Consider the following 21,623-nt stretch of genomic DNA (forward strand, 5'->3'; position numbering starts at 1 on the left):
GTGCTATGTTTTGAGTTCAGTATGAGAAGAATGTTGATAACACTGATGTTTTCAGTTGTTGCTAAGTAATGTTTAGACTAAAGTCAAGGATTTTTCAGCTTCTCATGCCCAGTCAGCAAGAAAGCTGGAGGGGCACAAGAAGTTGGCACAGGACACAGCCAGGGCACCTGATCCAAACTGGCCAACGGTGTATTCCATACCATGGGACGTCACATCTAGTATAGAAACTGGGGGGAATGGGTGCAGGGAATCGCCGCTTGGGGACTAACTGGGTGTCGGTTGGCGGGTGGTAAGCAATTGCACTGCACATCATTTGTACATTCCAATCCTTTCATTATTGCTGTTGTCATTTTATTAGTGTTATCATTATAATTATTAGTTTCTTCTTTTCTGTTCTATTAAACCGTTCTTATCTCGACCCCCACAGGTTTTGCTTCTTTTTCCCGATTTTCTCCCCCATCCCACTGGGTGCGGGGGGAGTGAGTGAGCGGCTGTGTGGTGCTTAGTTGCTGACTGGTGTTAAACCACGACACTCAGTTAAAGTACTCCTTAGGGATAGAAAAAAAATCTGGATTCCAGTCCCCTTACCAAACATTCGTTGGAACAAAAATGGAACAGTTCCAAAAGGTGAGTGGGAAGGATGGAGAGAGTCCTTTCCTGTATGGACTGGTGGCTTGGGAGCTTAGGAAGAGGGGTGATGAAACAGAGGTCCAGACTTCCCAGCCTGTAGTCTGTTTGCTTGGCTAAATAAAAGACCCCTTAATATTAACGGCTACGTGAGATGAAGTCTGTTTAGCCTGTTCCCTACCAAATAGCAAGGAATTCATCCTGCATGTAGAGTTGTGCCAGTTGGCATGGGAGGAAAAGATGCATGCTGCTAGTCTTGGGTTAATCTGCTCCAGAGGCTACTTCCACCCTTCACCTGTATTTATGAATTCCATAAAGGTAAGTAGTCTTGTGTGTGCCTGGATCTTAATGCTACCCACTGCCTGCTGTTGTGTATTGGCTAGTCACCGTGCTGCTCTCCTGATCATCACTGGGCAAGTCCTTCCATGCACTGTGAAGGGAATAGAAACAGACATCTCAAGGTGTGAGTTCCACGAGTATGCTTAAACTTTGAATACTGTTTATTTGGTGCTGTACTACACAGATCTTTAACCTAAAGAAGGCTTAAATTCTTTGTGAGTTGCGATCATTATTGCTCCTTTTAAGCAGAGGTTCTGGATCATAAGTTAGGAGTTGGAAGTCTGTAAAAATTCAGAAATTCTAGAAGGGAATTTGAATGTGATCTGTAATTTTTGTGGCCAGGATAGCCTTTAGAAGTCCCCTTCCCCCATCAAATTGCATACCCATGCTAGTTAATTAAAAAATAATAAAATGTTTAATCTTCCAGACTACAAACAACACTGAAACATACCTAGGCATTACAAATAAGTGTAATGCGCCCAGTGGTTTTGCATTTAATATTCACTTTCTCTTTTGCAGCTCAGTGGGATAATCTTGTTTTCCTTGAGAGGAAAAAGAAAACTCTTTTGAAAATGTTTCTGAAATGATTCCCCGTTCTTAATAGCTGAGAAACTTTGTTTGCAGAGTTTATGCTAATTACGTTAGTGAATGTGCATTTGCAACATATAGTAAGTATGAACTACAGTATGGTTATAATTGCTGACGCTGTGTACAGATTGCACAGACCAAAGATCCAGTCAGCATGAATGGATCCAGGCTTCAGCATTTTGGATGTTGTCAGGTATCAACAAGGCATCCACATCAAATCCTTAATCACCTCTATGTACTTGACTTCCTGCAATCAAAGTACTAGAGCTGGCATCTCCTCCTCTGTCGTAGTGATCAAGCAGGCTGTGGGCAATGAAGCTGCTTTCTGAATGCAGTGTCTCACATTTTTGGCAGATGATTATTTCACATTTTGGGCACATTTTCCCAGAGTGTGGCTGCCTTAAAGAACATAATTCCTCCTGTACTGGCTTCAGCTTTTTGGAACCTTTCTTGTGTAAACATCTTCTGTTGTCTTCAAAAAGCTGCCTTCTTCCCTGAGGGCTAGAACAGTCAGAAAGAAAGGTGACAAGTTTACCCTACACGCTTCCTGGATGAATGCAATCAGCAGAAGCAATTAGTGTGTGATTTATGAATCCTTCCTGAGGCTTTACCTAGGACACACTAGAAGCAGGTGCAATGTGTGGTTACCTGCAGAAAACGGGAATGGAAAGAAAAAGGAGAGTCTGGCTCTGGTACTGTGGTGGCAGTGACAAGCCATTCGTTTTAGAACATAGAATTATTAAAAGGATTGTCACCACCTAAAGAAAAACATAAAAATATCATAAATTAACTAGCTAGGTAGGAGCTTTCTACTCAAGCCCTTTAATGTGCAGCCTTTCTGTGGGTGACTGGCACGAGCCTCAAGCATTTGCATTAAGAGAAATTTCATACAGCTCCATGTATTTAAATTACAGTCTTCTGACCTAGTAGACCTCACCTATACTACCATAAAGGTTCCTTTTCCAGTTGCATACATTATTATGCTGGCTAATAGGTAAGCCCTATATTGCACTATCCTTGATTAGAGATGGAAGGGCTGCAAGAAAAGCACTCTTGATCAAATTACATACCATTATGTTTTATATAAAACTACTTCAAAATCAAGATGCTAACCTACATAAATCCCTTACAAGAGCTCACAAATCAGTGCTGAACTGTAGAGATGATCTGATTTGGCTACATCACTGAAAGTTCTGTAGGCCCTGATGACTTGAATGTTTTTTAAAAACTGCCATGCAATGTGTCTGTAGAAACACAGCCAGTAAAGTCTGAAGACAGACTCTTTCTCCATTAACATGAGAGTACCATGGGAGGAGGATGGCTACATCACTGGTTTGGGTTTTTTTTAAATCAAACTGGGGAAAATCCGTATTCATCATTTACAAATAAGGATCAAGGCCCAGAAAGCGTGATTTTACTGCTTCAGTTGCACTTGTCTACCTCCCGAATACATGCTTCAGTGAAATTATGGACAACTGAGAAAATTCACAGCTGTGATTCACTGACTCCTTTGATGTTTGACTATGTTTTCCAGTCCAGTTCCTCAGCAGTGCAGCAAGATAAATCCCAAAGCAAAGCCCTTGGTATTAGTTCTGCATTTGGATCAGTCTGAGAGAAGAATCTGGCTCTCAGGATCATTTCTGGCTAGTGTATTTTAATCTTATGTCGAGCTTGTAACCAGCTGCTGCGGCTATCAGGCTTAATGTAGTTAGCTGAGTAATTGCTGAGACTTGCGTGCACTTCCTGCTAAGACAGTAATTTCATGACAGTTATCAAAGACAGACTCTTTTTAGAAGGTCTGTATAGAAAACAGCTCTTGTAATGGATGAGAAAAGACACTTTTTGGAGACTAGTCCTGATCTTAGCATGATGCATACACTTAAGTTTACATCATGTTAAAGAAGAATGATAATAAGTACAGAGACCCAAGAAGAGAATTTCAAATCCTGTATGAATGATGATGATAACTGAAGGCTAATACATGCGCAAAGTGGTAAGCTCAAACTGATTTTTGCCTCTTTGCTTACTTTGGTTAAAAAAGGAGTAGTTTTGCATTGCTTGGCTTGCTTGCTTTTTTTTTTTTTTTCCTTCTACCTGAAAAGTAGTAAGCATAAAGGCACTGTTATAGGAACATAAGCAATAATTATGCTCTGATTCAAGAAACTTAGTAGCTCCAAGTTGAACAGTGATTTTGTCTGCTGCCCATCTATTGCCACTGTCCATTATTACACCCTGGAGCTATGGATATTGGTGGAACAGAAACTGCAGCAATGTTACTTGTAGAAACAGTGTGGTGAGTTGTCACAACCGGCTGCACTTTGTGTGTGGAGGAATAGAGATGCTGCCCCTCCAGATCGCTCTCTCTGGGTGGGAGGAGGCATAGGGAAATGGTTAACATGCGTGCACAAGGTTCGGAGACCTTAATTTCATATCTACTTCTGCCAGTGACTTGCTATTTTTTAGGTCAAGTTGTTTAATTAGCTTATAACTGTTTCCTTGTTTGTGAAACAGTTAATCAGCAAAGGTAATAAAGGTGTCTGTGGCTCTGTGAAAGGTGCTCTGGAAATACTTACAAAATTTCTTGGTTAAAAATGTATACAAAATATAATATTGGATGTACTTACAGTTTATTCTTAGGAGACCCAGAGAAGAGGCTCAGTCCAGAAAACCTCTTCTTAAATAGTCGCTCTCGCTTTTTTCGGCTGTGCTTCCCATCTCCTATGCTTTCTTCTGTGAGTTCCTTCTTTCCTTTGTGCCAGCTCATTTTATCTGTCATAACAGCACCTGCTGAGAGGAAAGCAGAAATCTGAGTAGCTCTTAGACAGTCTCTCCCTTACAGTGTTGCACTTGGTGAAGCCTGGATCTGTTACTCTACAAACCTGTAAGTGTCCTGGTTATGCAGAAGGTTTAGTTGAGATGTGTGAGCAGCTGCTTTCTATCAGATGCAGCAAATACCTGCTTTGAAAAATCCTGCGGATGCAAGGCGACTCTGGATATTCTTACTCAAGCACTATTCCATGTAATTATGGAAAGTAGGCTTGGACATTAAATATAATAAATATTTTCCTCTACATGCTCTCTTTCATGATTAGGCTAGTTGCTGAAAACCAAGAGAGGAGGCGGCTCATTTGGTAAAAGCAAAGAACCAGGAGCCAATGAAACAGTTTTGTGCAGAGAACAGAAGCAGTGAAACAAGCATGAGATGGAACAAACACTGCAACACAAAAACCAGAACACTGAAAAGATGAAGAACCAACTGGGGATTTTAGTTAAGGCTTGGAAATTGTTTCCTTTTTCTTTTGATAAAGCAGTTGATTAGTCTGCACTTCTGCGTTGCATTGCTTTGTCTCCAAGAATTATCCCTTTGGCCTCTCTGATTGAATTAGTCTCTCTGCTCTGTGTTTGATGCTTAGTAATTTCATTAACTTTTGGTTGCTTGACTTGGAGGGTCGCATTCACCCCCTCCTAATGATTGGAAGTACTTTTCTGTTCCTACCAGTTCAAAGTATTTTCCACAAATCGCCTAAAACAAGTCACAGAACGTTTGTAGGCTTAAAAACAAAATTGACAACCATTTTGAACTATGCACTTTTCTGATTTTACTCTTCATCTCTTCCCCTGCTGTGCACCACCCCCCCACCTTCCCCTCAGCCCAAATCAGCCTTTCAAGGACAGTTCTCCTTAACCAGTTCTTACAGTAGGACATACACAGGCAGTAGGGACTCACTGTGCAAATGCTTTGCAGGATCACACCCTGAAACAGTTTTTCATTGTGTTATAATTATTTACCAAAATTATATATTGACACACATTAACAAGAAACTATAAATACCTCGAAGGAACAGAGAGTGACACACCTTGCTACTCGTGCTTGGTAATGAGACACCCAGCTCTTTAACAGGACCTAGGTAAGTTGGACCTGTTTCTCCCCCAGAAATTGCAGAAAAGACTACTTATGAAAGAAATTACAAACAGTTCATTGACCTGTAAAAGAAAACTGTCACTAAAGAATTACTATGCTATTAAGGAATGAATAAAAGTTTTGAATGAAAGAAAATTACACATCTCGCAATTCCATTCAGTTTTCAATTTGTGACAAAATAATCGCAAGTTCAAGACCCGTTTTAGGCATACAGTGGTGCTGAGGTGGAGCTTCGCAGAACAGACCAATCTGTGGCTAATAAAATCAGCAACCGGTGAGGCAGGAGTCTGCCTTACCTCTGAGAAGTGAGCTTCAAAGCCATCTCACTGCAGGGTCTTTCAGTACTAATTCCACTTGTCTAAAAGAGCAAGAAAGGAAAATGTAACATTGAAAGTACAGATGTAAGTATGTGGAAATATACACAGAAGGGGTCTTTTCTAAAGCCTTTTAGTCAATAATTTTTTATTTTTTTTTAAATTGTACTTTGGACATATATTGTATAGTATTTAATTTCTCTTCTTTTAAAGATGAAGTTGTCTGGCTATCTTGAGTTTCCAGTGTAATTAATTCTAATGATGTAGGGAGAATTCCTCCTATACTTTAACTATATGTTTAAAAGTTTAAACTATATGTTTAAATGTGTTGCCAGATCAGAAGATTTGAATACCCAGTATTTGAACAATTGATTTCTTTGCCTTGCTTTTCTTCTCTGCTTAAATCTTGCGAAACTTTACTACCATCACTTTCAATATATTGATTAATTGGCCTCACCTTTCTTACTTAGCAACAGCAATAGTGGTTTTCTGGTTTGTGAGCCAAAGTAACCAATAATAGCATTACTGTGACTAGCCCTGAGATTTACTTTATTATGTGGTCAGTCCGTAAACCTATAGATGACATAATGACTCTTTGAAACAGGAATCCTACTTGTAGATCTGGGAGAAAATACTTTTCCTTTAGATGAAGATCACGTTAACAGCAGTGGACAGCATTTTCAGGAACCTCAGTGTTGTGTCTGTAGGTTGTCTCTAGTTAATTACAAGAAAGGCCTAGTACCTGCAAGACTTTAGATGCTTGCTGGTGACTGCTTTCACTCCTGGACTACCTGAACAGTGTATTGGTGCCTCTGTAACTGCCTTCATATTTGTAAGTATGATTTCAGGACAACATATGAATTGTGGATGGGGTAGGAAAAAAACCAAACTCCAGTAATTTTACAAATGAGACTGATCGTTTTCCCTATCCAGGTCTGGCAGGCTACAGATGCAGGAAACTATTTTCCAGAAATGGAGCATTTCCACAGCCATCCCTCCAATTGCAGCAGCACACAGCAGCCCTGAGCTAGCTGATATCCCCTGGGGTAAAAGAACCAAGCAGAGCAAGAGGTAAAATCTTTGTGGTAGGGACTGTCATGCAAACACACAGGGTAAAAGATGCCAGACAGGAAAGGATGTCTGGAGAGAGGAAGTGTCGTGACTAGCAACCTGGGAAAGATTTCTCTGTGTCCCCAGGATGCAGCTTTTCTGATCAAGTTCCGTGTCTCAATTAAATAAAATTTAAGCTGTTTGAACTAATTCTGATCATGTTATTTTTGCCACCACAGGGTGTCTCTGTATCTCTTCTTACACCAAAGGCTTTTGTAGCCTTTAATGGCAAGCTGCAATCTCAAGGGAATGTAGGGCTAAGGGAAAATGTCCCCCAGCTTAGCTGTGGATTTTCCTCAAGATCGTGAGCCTTCTTGGATTGGAATGGTGATGCCTTCATTAGCTGTTAGGAAATTCTTCTTTAGCAAGTAAAGCCATAGTCCAATGATGGTATTTAATTTGGTTTTGAGAGCTCTTCTGTATCAGATCAAAGAAAGCTGCGGCCATATGATGTGGTGCACAGATCTAGCTTAAGCTCATTCTGCACTATGTCCACAAAGTTTAAAGCATCCCTGTACTGGCACACTTCTGCTAAAGCAGGCAATGTCTGTCTGCCATTTTACCTTTATGTTTATGTAGGTATTTTCTGTTCTCCTTCAATCAGGATAAAGCTGGCATGAAGTCAACATAAACACCGTATCATGTGCTCTGGCTAGTTTGTGTATTAAATCTGTTTCATGTTGGGTTTGGGGTTTTCCAGGATTTTTTTTTTTCTTGAGTCTTACGAGCTTTGGTCTATCATCAATAGCTACTTGTTCCACCCTCCATATAGTAGGGACATGAAGTGATACCATAGAAAGGGCAAGGAAGGTCTAGATAGCAGGTCCTTCTGTCCCAGGAGCTCCTGGCCATGCTTGCCATGCGTGACTTTTCACTTCCTCAGTATTCAAATGTGTTTTGGGGTTGAGGACTAAGATGAAAATGTACCTGGTAGCAGGCGGTCCCAATATTGGGCTTAAGTCTATGTGTGGGAGTTGGTGTGGCTGTATGCCATAGGGGTATCATATAAACATACCTTTGTCTAAGGATATCTGAAAAGTAAACTGTCCTCAGGAGGAAAGAGTAATGGAGGAATTCCAGATGAGAAGTGCTGAGCTAAGTCTGTGGATGGATAAAGCTTAAAGCTAGTCAGGAATCTTCTGATTGTCATCAGGGCAGGTCAATTGGTTGAAACTCCAGCTTTTCATAGAGAAAATCCAGTTTGAAGTGTTTTTTCTACTTCTATCAGGAAAAGTTTCCCAGGGCCAGGCTGTTATGGGTGCAATATGTGAGCAAGCTCTTAGTTATGTGGTCAAATGTAGAAAACTAAGGCTCAAAGTGCTGCCCTACGTGATATTTATTTATTCATGCAAATAATCAGCTTCAGTAGAAGAGACAGAATCGCCCTCCAGTGGCAGTAGGTATGACAAATGTTTAACACAGTGAGCAAGCTCTCAGGCAGTGGAGGGAGAAGGAAGAGAGGTTCCTGTGACTAAGTTGCTCTGAGGTGTTTCACCATTCCCTAGGTGCTGGTTCCCCTTCAGAGCTGATAGACGGGAGTTTGCATCTGAATCAGGCTGTGATAGCATCTAAGCCTGGATTTAGGCAATAACTGAGTGTCCTGATGTCTGGGCTGTGTACCACTGCTGTGGGTGTTGTCATGTTCCCTGGTTACTCTCTTTCTCCATGAAAATATTCGACTGGTTGATATCAGGTTTAGAAATTGGGACTGATGCATTGCTCATCCCTAGTTACCCATACCTTTGCCTGTTGCTTTGAGGAACAACTCATCTTTTCTTAGGCTTCCACATGCAGAAAACACAGATTTGACCTGATGACACCAATGTACTTTATCCCCAACAGGCACCCCAAGATCTGATATCCAGATATGTATAAAAGCTCCTGTGTTCTGTGTAAGCCCTTGCCTTGCTTGGGTAGCTACCTGGTTTTAAAGGCTTGTGCTAGCTGTCACTGAAATTGATGGAAGGTTAGTGAAGGCGTGACCGGTGGAGTATCTTTTTACAAGTAAAATGGAACAAGGTATCATTGGGGACAGCAAGGTTAAGTTCCCACTTCTTGAAAAACTAGCTGCGTAGACTTTCTTCTTCCTTGGCCTCTGTTTAGAGAATGTGATGGCCTTGGTTTAAGTGCGAAGCAGCATGTTCTGCTTCAGGAGAAGTTTTGTTCTGTACAGGGGCAGGGGGTGTGCAAGAGAAGTGCTAACATTAATGAAGGGGATTCAAGGGGGAGATTGGATGCCTGGACCTAGGTTGAGTGTGAGGTGAAGGCTGCAAGAAGTCGAAGCCAGGAGCACAGAGACTTGGCAATGGCTGTATTTCACCCAAGACACAAAATCATTTAAGAAGCAATGGCTGATCTAGTAGCTTATCTGCCTCTGGTTTTGCTCTATGTTACAGGTAGGAATTACAATCCTACAACTTGCTTTTTTTCATTCGCAGGTACTCACCCATGACGGCACAGATTGAACTGCAATACCTCTCGTGATTTTCTCCCCCCCCCCCTTTTTTTTTTTATTTCTAGAGAGGAGAGGGAGAAAGAAGGTGGTTACAGAAACGCGCAAAGGTTTTCATGTAAATAACCCCTCCAAGCCTCCTGTCTGGAATGAGCCCAGCTCTGCTAACCACAGCCCGGCGAGACGTTTTCTGCCCCGCGCGGGGCGGAGGCGGGCTGCGGGCTGCGGGCAGGAGCGAGAGGCTCCGTCCGCGTTACTCGCCCTAGGACTTTCTCCTGCCTGGCATGAGGGTGGGGAGGAGGCACCGCCGTGCCTCGCCTCTACTTCCTACTCCGTGATGTGCGGCGCAGGCATGCTCAGTAGCGGGTGCCGACCCCTCCTCTCTCGGCAACAGTGCCTACAAGACTAGGAGACCGCCTGCAGCAGGAGCGGAGCCGGAGAGCCATCTTTGCTGGAGAGGGAGGCAGCCGACCCCGAGCCGCTCGGCGCCCGCTCGGCTGCACGCCATGTGAGTATCGGGCAGCCCTGCCGCCGGAGCGCCGCCGCGGCCCGGCCCGGCCTCGCCTCGCAGCCCCGCGCAGCCGGGGCGCCCGCCCCCGTCCCGCGCCCCTGTCCCGCGCCCGGCTGCGCCGCGGGCCGCCCCGCAGGGAAACGCGCGGGGAAAGTTGCCCGCCGCCGCCGCGGGGGCTTGAGAGCTGCTCGGCAGACTTCGCGGCAAGAGCTGCGCGTTACTGCCCCGCCGCTTCCGCAGCCGAGCGGGGACCAACTTCTGCCGTCCGGCGTCGGTGTGGTGTCTGCGGGATGTGCAGCGCGGTGAGCGGGGTGGGGTAGAGGGACGGGAACGGCAGTAAGATGTCTGCAGCTGCCGTAGCCCCTGTGGGTGGCATCCGTGTAGCTGCGGGCTCTGAGGAAGGATTTCTAGGGCGTGGGGCTCGGCATGTGTCGTTCAGCCAGCCGGGGTCCGTAGCAAGCAGCATCAAAGTCTAATCCACCTGCTGCTGCTGTTAACCTGCGAGCATTGAGATGGGGCTCTCGCTGCTGTTTATCCAGCTGCCGGGCAGCTGCGGAGAGGATTATTGACGTGTTTCTGACTCGGATTAATAGTTGACATACTGGGCCGGGATCCTCAACAGGTTCAAGTCAGGATTGTTCGATAGCCTGAGTCACTGCTCGGTGCTGCTGATCTGCAGCTAATGGGTCCTGTTTGTTTTCACTGCTTAACGAAACGTTTTCTCTCAAATACTAGCTGTCTGATCAATTCAGCCCCACCATCTCCAGTACCGATGGCTTCCTGTCAGCAGTGCTTGATAATAATCTGTTCCTTCTTGTTTGCATCTTTTCAAGTATCTCTTCCAAGTCTTTACATTCAGCATTAGTGAAAGCGTTAACGTTCTCTGCTAGGCAGTGATGAAACCCCCAAAGTCAATTCTGAAACCAGAAGTGTGCTGAGGTAAGTAGGAGTTGATCAGACCCCTGTTCATTCACAACAGAATTCAGGTAGCTAAATGCATCATTTTACTATCATCTCAATTCATTGCTCATTCCCAGTGTCTCCTAAGGGACGGCCAGAGAAGATGTCTAAAACAGTCACTTGGATGTGATGTATGGGACCAAATATCTGCTGGTATTGGGTGGTCTTGGAGGAACTGGCGCTTGGTTGATCCCGACAAGATGAGGCGTGGAAACAGTCCTGGCAATCTGTGATTAAATTACTGTTAAAATATTTCTGATAACCAACTGTTCTTCATAAGGGTTTTTCAAAATAAAGTCTATAATCACGTATTCCGAAATGTTGGCTTTTTTCTTTAATGCTATTTCCTATGTAATATTTCGGACAATAAGCTTTTGTCCATGTTGTCTGAAATGTTTCCAAAGCAAGGAACTCTCTGGACATCAAAAAAAGTTGCTATCTAAAAGAAGATTCCTTATGTAAATACTGAATCTAGCAAATTCAATCTAGAAAAAAAAAGTAGCAAAAGTCAGTTCATTGTAAGCTTCTGTTGCCTAGTTGTGTTTATGTCAAGAACGAGATGATGATATCAAATACTTTTATTTGTATGTGAGCTGTTCTTCAATGATTAATACAAGAGTTTACTGCTTCAGTATTACACAGTGTAAGCTGTTCAGACACAAAGCAATAACTGTGATAATGCTTAACTTGTGTATGTTTCAGTCTTGGTGTGTACAGGTGTTCATGAGAGCATTTGTAAATAAAGCGGAAAGGGTGAGAGATATAGATACATATATATGTAATATGACTCAGTCATACTTTTTCTGCAGGGGACTTGCATCAGACTTCTGACAAAAATTCTAAGAAACAGGAAAAGCAGTTTTTGTCTATTTTGGCAATATAGACTTTCAGTTTGATAATCAAAACAAAGCCAAGACAAATAAGCAGCTTGTCATTGGCAGTGTCAGTTGGCTTCTGTTTCATTACCAGATATTGTAATGAAAATTTTTTTAACATCTGCGTGAATATCATGTCCCAGTAGCTTCTGATTTACTGATGAACAACAGAGATAAATGTGTATTAGCTACTGACTTGTAGCAGCAGCTACAGTTGTAGTTCACTGGACTATAAAAGTTAATTGCTAGTGAGCACCAAATACTCTGTAGAGGTTATTTCTCCTGCTGTTATACCTGTAGAGTATTGCAAACATGGACTCTTCTCACGTGCCTATACAGACATGCACGTGAGACATGATGCTGTGTCTTCAGCTGTTGTGAACTAGTGTCAATAAGGAGCTCCTTCACTGGGTCAAATGACAACTCCATCTATCCTGGTGTGCTGTCCCCTAAAGCAGCTTCCAGGGAGTGTGCAGGGAAGGGTACAAGGAAACAGTGGGTATACAGTGGTATTCCCAGAATATGTTCCCCGTTCCCAGTGATTTAAGGCTCAGGGAGCATCTGAACCTGAGGAGAGTTCTTTGTATTTTGTGGCTCCAAATGGGTTTTGTTGTTCTTTCAGGAAGGTGTCTAGTTGCTCCATTTGCAGTATCCTGTGGCAAGGAGCTCCACAGCTGGATCATGCAGGGTGTAAAAGCTGCTTCCTGTTGTTTTTGAGTTGGTTGGACTTCTTCTTGGAAGTCAGAGAACAGTGTTCCTTATTCACCATCTTCTCTGTGATTCATGATTGTGTATCACCCCAGCAGACCTGCACTGCTTTACATCAGGTGGGAATCTGTCCCTATAGTCTCTATCACAGTGAGTACAATCCAGGACAGGTAAGATACATTCAGGTAACAGACATATTTCACCTTGGTGCAGGCAGAGGAGAGGAAACTGTGACATAAAAAGGTTGAATGAATGGAGAATAATATAAGAGGGATCTAAAGCAAGAACAGAGAGGGGTTGGACTATGCCAGTGCAGCTGGGAAGATTGTTCCAGGTGTAAGGGAGAGCACACAAACTTATTTGGAGGAGATATGAAAAGTGAAGGGAGATGAGGAGAAGAAAATGGTGCTCAAAGCTGAGGTGCTTGTAGGTTTGTTCCTCTCTGGAAAATAGACTAACAGCAGCAGGTGAAGTATATGGTTTTGTTTCTTTTACAATGGTCACATCTCAATAGGTAATTATATATAATAGAAGCTCATGGTGTCATGTCATCTGTTGTTTACAGATAGGTCAGTGACCAGACAGCAGGGTGCCTTTGATTACATTAAGCCAATACAAATGTGCTCTATTGCAGGGTAAAACTTCTGTGAGACAAGCGGCAAAGCAAAGCACGTGGCTCTCCCTGGGGGCAGAATTGCCTTGCAGTATCTCATTCCTTGGGTAACAGTTAGAGCTTTAAAATAAAAAAAAAAAACCCAACAACAAAAACCCCTTCTGCCTGTTTTAGAGCAGCAAGGAGTACATCCTGGAGGGGATGGATGGGATTAAAATGGTTCCACCAGTTGTAATGAGTCTGTTCTGGTTGAGTGGCTGTTCAGTTTCTCTGAAAAGAATGGCATGGCTATGGTCTCCTACTGTTAGTAGAGCAGTACTTAGTCCTCCTTTTGTGGGTATAATTTTATGAAACTTGGCAAAATCTCCCTACCCTGCCCTTCTCTTGTACTGATCAGCAGAGACAAACCAATTTAGTACTGTTCTCTACACAATACTGATCTGCTGCTTTTAGGGAGTTTAGTGGCTTACAAAAGTGCTTGCAGCCAGTGCATGTCCTAGGAAAGTATAACTGGCATGAAATGGAGGGGTAAATTTTCTGAGTGGTGTAGCTGTTCTGTGCTGGTAAGTGTCTGTGTTCCCTTAGAAATATGTTCCGAAAGAGCTCCGGAAATCCATGGTGGCAGGAGGATTTGAGTCCAGTGGAGCTCTCCGGGGTTTTACATCTGGTGGCCAGCTGCCTCAGGCCCAGAGAAGCTAGGTTCAGTCTTGATGTTTTCTGACGTTTATCCCCTGCCCCCTACAGTCAGCCAGAGGGACCAGTGGTTTGAGGGTCTTGTAGTATTGGTTCACACAAGCATAGCTATAAAGGAGTGGGTTGATCTCATTTAAGGGATGTAATGGAGTTTGTAGTGAAAATAACCAGGCTGTACTCACTGGAGCAGGGCTGTGTACATGAGAAGAGGATGTTGAGAAGAGGAAAGGACCCCATTTTCAGCATTGTTCTATTCTGACCCTTGAGTGCTGGTTCTAAAGCTCACAGCTCTGAGTAAGAGCCTTGAAGTAAGGGCATTAGGAATAGGAACTGTTGTTTAGTCTGCTGCTTTGAGACATCAACAGAGGGATGTATGTGTTTTGTTCATTGTTTGCTTCCCTTGACTTGCTCTTTTGTGGCATCATGCAGACAAGGATCTTCTTCATGTATTGCATTAGAAATAAATGCTTCCAGCTCAATTGTTATTCCTGATACACTCACTTGCTATTTAAAATAAGAGTGGCCCAAGTAGGCCATAAATGTTTTTGATATTTGGGTGATGAGTGTAGAGAAAAGTGTAGAGAAAGTGTAGAGATCAAACTGAATGGTGTCTTGAGGACATCAGCAAAGAAAATAATCCCAGAATGGGAGCAACTGGGAATTATATGTGACAAGTACAGACAAACATTCTTCAAAACAGGCTAATATGAGGTAGATGAAACCCAAATATATTTAATTTGGTGGTCCCTTTCCTTGTGACTTAGCCGTCATTCATTCTGCTATGCATTGGCCATAGCTTGTTCCTGTTGACTTCTAGGCATTTTGCATAGATAGTTCCAGCTGTGGAGTGACTTACAGGACACTTAAAGCAGCTGTAGTAGAAGCTGAATCAGGCTGCCAAAAGAGCATTTCCCCTTTTTAGATACCATTTACATAATTAATGTCTTCCTGAAAAATCAATCATTAGGCTGTAGAGCACCAGGCAAACCCATGTTTGTGTGCACATGTGTGTACAGAACACTCCTGGGGTGAACAGGCATGGCTGAAGAAAGGAGAATAATGTATTAAACCTGTTCTCCCCTTCCTTCCACTGCCCTCCTGCCACCATTTGTAGGATGCAGAATGCATGGAAGATTCTCACTGACAGCTTTAGCCAAATGTTTATGCTGCCCTGGAAGGGGCAGTATGGACTGTCCTAAATGAGTTCAAATTGACTGAACTGCTCATTTTAAGCGATTAAGACTTGGAGAATATCCTCTCACCTACATCAGTCAGTATTCTTCGTAGCCATCACCAGCAAGTAACTAGGCTGGTGTTTTTTAATGATGCAATTCCTTTTTCTGTGATGTGTGTACTTGAGCCCTCTAAACTCTTTTCCTTTATCCACTGGACAACCACCAAATGATTGCAAGGTGTTTTCTTCTAACTGCTCAGTTATGACAACCTTACGTTTTTCTGTGTAAGGTAGTAACTTATTGAAATAGATCTGTCTGTACATTTGCAAGTAAGTGTTTTGTCAGCTGCAATCATGTTGTAGCTTCTGTACTGGGTGAAATAATTAGAATGGAAGTTCCTGACCAAGTTATCTGAATTACCTGATCAAGTTCCTTGATCTTTTCAGATGCAAAATTTAATGAGAAATATGCAGAAAAAATGAAAGTATTCCTATTTCAGAGTAAATGAGAAAGACATTTAATTTATCAGGTGTTAACTTACACCTGCTGGACTCAGTATCACAGGGTCAAAAGATAACTCTCCTAGAAAATAGAGATTCCACTATGACAGTCTTTTAGAAGATCAAAACCACATTGTTCCAGGAATTGCGTTTTGGGGTTTTTTTTGTGGTTGGTTGTTTTTTGTTTGTTTTAAAGAACATTCTCATCTATTGCAGTGCTCTCTAAATGTAAACCGGTAAATGTATTGGAATCGAGTGTTGTCACTGCATATTTATACATCAGAGCTGCAGTTTGCTTGTGGTTTGGAAGCACCAAATAGCTGACAGTTTGTTTGTGAGGAGTCAGTACTGTGAACTTCACTGCAGTTTTTATTATGAAGAAACCTGTCAATACCATGCAGAATTGAGACAGCCTTTGCAAGAAGCTGGAGACAGAAACAGAACTGATGGGCTGTGGGGATATACCAGCGGCTGTGATGTGTCCTGCTTCATCAAATGGTGTCCTTATACTGAAGTCTAAGCAGGAAAGGAAGTGTCTACAGTGTTTACAGAACTCCTTACATGGTCTAGAAAAGAGTCAAAGAGAGGAAATACACAGTGATAAGTGTTGCACTGAACTCTTGTTAGTGCCTGGTACTGGATAGATGCTGATTTTCCTTTAAGTTGCTCACACCAGATCCAGATGGGAATTCATATACTGAACTTTTAAAATTTTAATTGGAAAATGAAATTGAAAAATTGAACAGTATTAAAAATGCAGTCATTGTAGGGAAAAGGTTTTTCTTATTTCCCATTCTGGATGCAGAAAAATGTGTTATGTTACAAAATTATCAAAAGACTTTGCATTCTTTGAAATTAAGTTGCAAAATTTGGGTTTAAGTAACTTCTTAAAGGACTACAGTGCACGTGTTGAGGAGAGATGCTCTGTGAACTGTTTTTGGAGATATTAAAAAATCTGACTGGATGGTGTCCTAAGCAGTCCATTGGGCCCTGCTTTGAGCAGAGGGTTGGACTAGTTGATCTCTAGAGGTTCCTTCCAACCTCAGTGCTTCTGTGATTCTGTTTGAAAAGGTCAGTCAAAACTGAATATGTTGAAGTTAATTAAGCTAACATTGGCTGTTTCCCAAACATTCAAAACTTTGACTTTTCATCCATGGTAACTTGGTAGCACTTTTGTCTTCAACCTGTTGGTAGTGGATGCCACAGAAATACCTGTAATAGAAGGGGAAAACATATGGTATTTGGGAAGGGAGGAAATGCGAGAGTTTAAAAAAAATAATAAATGCAGATCACTGGAATGCATTATTAAATTTGGCTTGAATGCAAAAGTTCATATTCCTCCTACAGAGAACAAAACTCAGGCTCCCTGCAAGCGAGCTTTCTCATCTTTCATATTCAATGCAAACTTCTTGAGCTTGCTGTCTGTTCCCATCTCTTTACACCGTGTCTTGCAATAGCTTGGCAGTTTGGAAAAAGCTATTTGTTCTGTTCCCCTGTAAATGCTGTCTCAGTAGTGCAGAGTGCATATTTTAATAAAATCATATGTGCTATATCAAGTTAGGGTGTCCAGATCCATAACAAAGGAGAAGCAAATCTCACTGTCACATGCAGCAGACTGGAAGAGATAGGAATTGCTGGTAGTAAGCGAGGTTACCAAGGAGTGGTGTGCTGACCGAGACAGGAGTTGTGACCCCCTGCTACAGAGCTGTGGCTTTTGCAGCTCAGTTTGTAATTTATAGAAATGGTGGATTTAATCCCTGGTTTATCTAGCAAGATGGTGGTTGTTGATTGGCACAAAGGACTGTGTTGCTTCAGGGCACAGCTGCAGAGGTGGTTCTTTCGTCTGTGGAGCCATACAGGAGCTCTATGGGAACGCTTGGCAGAGAGCGCTCCTTACATCCGTGCTGGTAGCAGGTACCTCTTGTTTTTGGGCTGTCAGAAGCAGGACAGATCCTTAGCCCAGCATCCTCCCTGCCTTTCCAGATCTTCTTCCTCAGTCTAAATTTCATGTACCTCTGGAGAAGAGGTGAGGAGCGAGCTTTCCCAGTGACGCTTGTGAACTGCAGTTCTTGCTGGAATCAGTCTTTGAACCTTCAAAGGGACCAATGCACCCAAAGTACTCAGCTCTACTGAAACATGGTTGCCTATATAAGAGCAAGTGTGGGTCTGTGAAGAAAAGGACTTGGGAATTGGCTCCATAGGCTTCCTAGAACCTCCTCTGCACCCACAGAAAGGCTGGGGTGCTGTCTCTGGGAGGGTGGGGGGTGTTATAACATACTAGTTGCCCTTTTAGACACCGAAGTCCTGAGTCAGGCGATGTGCCAGCATTTTAGAAGTAGACGGGGCCTGGTAAAGCTTTCCTAGAAACAATGAAAATCATTAATTACCCCTAAACCCACTTGTTATCTGCTTCAGGAGGTTAATGGTTAGAAATTACATTTGTTCATTTGAATTCACATGCAAAAATAGCTGCTCTTTATCATGCTAGTGAATCTGGCCCTACTCAGGGCCTTAATTACAGTCTGCTGCAGTAAGGCAAAGGGTACTGCTGCTTGAAAGCATAAAACCTGATCTGCTGTAATCCACCAGCTGTTGGCACAGACTACCACATCAGTAGTGTTTTGTACATTATTTTGGAGCTTAGAGGGGAATTCTAAGACTGGACATTCCTCATTGCTCTCCTTTTTGTGATCCTGAACAACACTGAAAAAAAGAGTGCACATGCTTTTAGGATGATCTGTGGGGAAGCTTCCTGAACTCTGGCTAAGTTTGCCCATAGCTCTGATAGAGAATGGTTCCCCCTTTTCTTTCCTTCACATGTCTCCAGTAGTATCCATTTCCAGCCTGTGCACAGAGAGAATAGCTACACCCAACAGCTGTCACCCATAATGACAATTCATATGGGGAAAGGGGAAGGGAAGCAAAGAAAGAGAGCTTTAATCAATAGCAGCAAAACCAAAGTTGTCCTCTAACCCTGAAAGGCACAGAGCACTTTGTGCTATCGCCGAGCAGCTAAACAGATTGGCATGGCACTTTGTGCTGCCAAACATATTGAGTGGGATCAAATCTTACAAAACAGTTACCACAAGATAATTGGAATTGACTATAAGTAAAAATGTGAAGATTCCTAAACAGGCATCAGAATGAGCATCAATAAGCAAAACCGGCAGAATGACCTTGCATCCCTTGTATGGGGTGAGAGTGGTGGATGCTGCAGGCCTGATTTGCTAGGACTGGTTCTGGCCAAGTACTCATATTTGCAGGGCGCAGTTGTGTACAAATATAGCTTTGTTTGTTTTCAGTCAGAAGTGCACTGAGTGACAAAACAGTCCTTCCAGGAGGCTTTGTGTATCTGGTTGTTTCCTACAGTTCAAAAGCTGACTGATATTTGATGAAGACTTATATATAGCCCATCAGCTAACCCGAGAATTTCAAGGCAGAGTTCTCTGAGCTGGTGTCAGTGCTGCAGTTGAGAGCCTTTCTGCTGATTGGGGTCTGGGGAGAGCTCAGCTTGAGAGTGGATACTGCCAGGATGAATCAGCAGATATCTTCCTGGAAGCAATTGGCAGTCTGGATATCCCAATTGTTTAGCAGAGATCCCACCAGGCTATAAAGTCTGCTTCTGAAATGTTGGACGAGTACTTTCCAGCAAGGAGCTGTACAGTCATTCCCTGACAGCTGTGATATTGTCTCCCACAGGTATATGAAGATCACACAGTGACATTTTTCAGCAACTTTGTTTACTAGATGATATAAGTACAAAAATATTTCAAGTCACTTAACATTTTGATGGTTTTCTCTTTGCATTGAACATTTTAGGGAGACTACAAGGTAATGGAAGGGCAGAACATGCCCTGTGTGTCTTGGCATGTTGACACTGACATGCACATTTTTCATGGCAGTTCTCAATTACTTCATGCACATGAAACAACATGGTCTCTTGTATTTCATATTCATAACTGATGTGTGGCTACAGCAAAAATGTTAAAGCAAAGACCCTTGCATCAGCAGGTTCATTGCCCTTGTGACAATCAGTTTTATGCAGTTAACTCTAGGGGAAAATGAGCGGATTTGATTTTAAGTTCTGTGCAGAGACTGAAATGTTTTAGCAGTAGAATGATCTCCTAACAGAAATCACAGCTGGCAGGTGCTTTTCTTGTTTAACCCCCACCTGGCAAAGTCAGTTACAAACTATGCAACTTGATATGTTTCTTGTTGCTGACTCTCAGTTAGCTGTTTGCTGAGGATCTCCTTCACCACCACAGTTTTAGAAATAAAGCCTGTTCTCAGTCCTGAGCCCCCTCTCCCAGCCTTTCCTATTTCATAAGTAGTCTGGATGGTGAAACTTGTAATGCAGAAAGAAGGCACTTTTGACTTAGACTAAAACATAACAATTACAGAATCAAATGCTCTCTATATTTGGGCAGACGAAAGAGCTTAACAAGACAGATAGTGTGTGTGTATGACTCAAGAGGGGGCCTGCACCTTGGGGAAGGGAGTATTGTACCCAGAAAGAACGAACTTCCTCTCTCAGAAATACCCTCATTCCTGTGCACTGTCAGTGAACAAGAGGTACCAAGATTTCTGAGTAACTTGCTGTAGTCTTGGAGGAATCTGTAGTTCTTGTAGCAAGTCAAAGAACTACAGAAACCTTAAGTTTGATTGCACTGAATGCTTGCTAGTATTTAAGTCCTTTAGAAGATTAAGTGCTATGCTGCAAAGGGAAAAGGAGTCTAAGAGGTCATATCTGTTTAGGAAGTTTAAATCCAAAATCCTCAGAGACAACATGGCTACTGGCTCTCAATCAGGCTCAGCTCAGAGCTAAATCATTCTGTACAAGATACTTTCACTCTGAGATTCTGCAGTAGCATTGCATAACTTGAAGGAAAACATTAAAAAAAGTAGAAAAAAATGTAGTTCAGAAGGTAACTCCCAATGAATTAAGCATTACATACTTTGCTGAGTGAACCTGAAAAATCCCCAAATATTGTAAAACATTCAGCAAAACCAGGGACTAGCCAAATGTTAATTTAATTTAAGACTGCACCTTTTTCTTTTTGTTGTTGTTGTTTGGTCATGGTGCTTGTCTCTGGGTTTGTTCTAGCATTGCTTGTCCTTAGGACTGAATCTGGTTTACAGCGAAGACTGCTGTTTCCCCATCTTGGATGAGAGTAGTTGTGCTTCAGTGTTTGGATATATGCAACCATTAGCAAAACTCCTCTAGTTGAAAGGATTTTTTTCAAAGGCTTATGTTTATTTATATAACCTTTGTTTTGCTTTGAAACTGATTGTGCAGGTTGTTTATGGTATTATGCATGTAAATAGCAAAGGAAGGTACTTGATAAAGATTTCGTCATATCTTTAAAAAAATTGTCATCTGGGATTTAGGATAAAAAATGAAAAACTCCTGTTAATTGAAGGGCGGTGGGGAAGTATTTTGAATAACAGACAGGGGATAGCAACTTGGTGAGCGTACGTAGGAGAGGAGATAAATATAGGTGTTTATACTTGCAGCTTGCTGCACCGAGCCAACATTCAGTCTCTTGACAGCACAGTCACATAACAGTCTCTGGCAGCCAGGTGTCTTAGGTAGTGACTCATACGCTCAATACAGTGTTCTGTATTCATTGTGGTCCCTTGTTAACCTGCAGATGGTCTATCTCAAAAATCTGCCTTTCCCTGCAACTTCCCAGTGGTGAATGTGACTTGTCCGCATATATTTGAGACTTTTCCCTTCCTGAGGTGGCTCAATTACAGATTGATTATATATTCACCAACCAGCAAACATCAACTACAGCTCCAAGTGACAGAGGGCTCCTAGCCTAACTTTCTGTGGAAATGGCCTTCCTTTGAATCTGTACTGGGATGGCAGCATGCATTTCAGGGCTCTAACAGCAGAAGCGTATCGAACAGGCTGTCAGTGGTGACAGGAGACAGGACTACAGTAATTCCCTCGTGTTGCCAAATAAACAAAGGGAGTCCCTCTGCTCTAAGCTACAATTTCCTTTAATTTGGTCCAAGTAGAATAATCTGTGTTTATTCTTCTTGGCTGTGTCTTTGAGAGAATAAACTAGGCAAACGTGGCTTCATTCTTTCGTATCAGAAAAGACTGGTTGTAGGCTGAGTTCAGAGGAAAATGAATTTAGAATATATGAGGAATTAAGGTGAGGGCTTTGACTCTTTCTTACACCAAACAGAACTTTTGAATTTCCCCAAAGCCTTTGCATCTTCTGTTC

The 21,623-nt window shown here is 42.4% G+C and overlaps 1 protein-coding gene across 4 annotated transcripts in view; it reads left to right on the forward strand.

The window, feature by feature from the left end:
• The first annotated feature begins 9,595 nt into the window (after positions 1-9,595).
• LOC142032804 (vesicle-associated membrane protein 2-like) overlaps positions 9,596-21,623 on the forward strand; it is a 52,194-nt gene continuing 40,166 nt past the window's right edge. For 2 of the 4 annotated variants that reach the window (XM_075031921.1, XM_075031920.1), the window contains exon 1: positions 9,598-9,860. In XM_075031921.1, the coding sequence (XP_074888022.1) occupies positions 9,859-9,860 (2 nt within the window). In that variant the 5' untranslated portion in view covers positions 9,598-9,858. Of the gene's footprint in view, positions 9,861-21,623 lie in introns of all 4 variants that reach the window. The other 2 variants (XR_012650997.1, XM_075031919.1) reach the window with 2 other exon arrangements.

This window comes from Buteo buteo, chromosome 7 (genome assembly GCF_964188355.1).
Source record: "Buteo buteo chromosome 7, bButBut1.hap1.1, whole genome shotgun sequence".
Classification (NCBI taxonomy): Eukaryota; Metazoa; Chordata; class Aves; order Accipitriformes; family Accipitridae; genus Buteo; species Buteo buteo.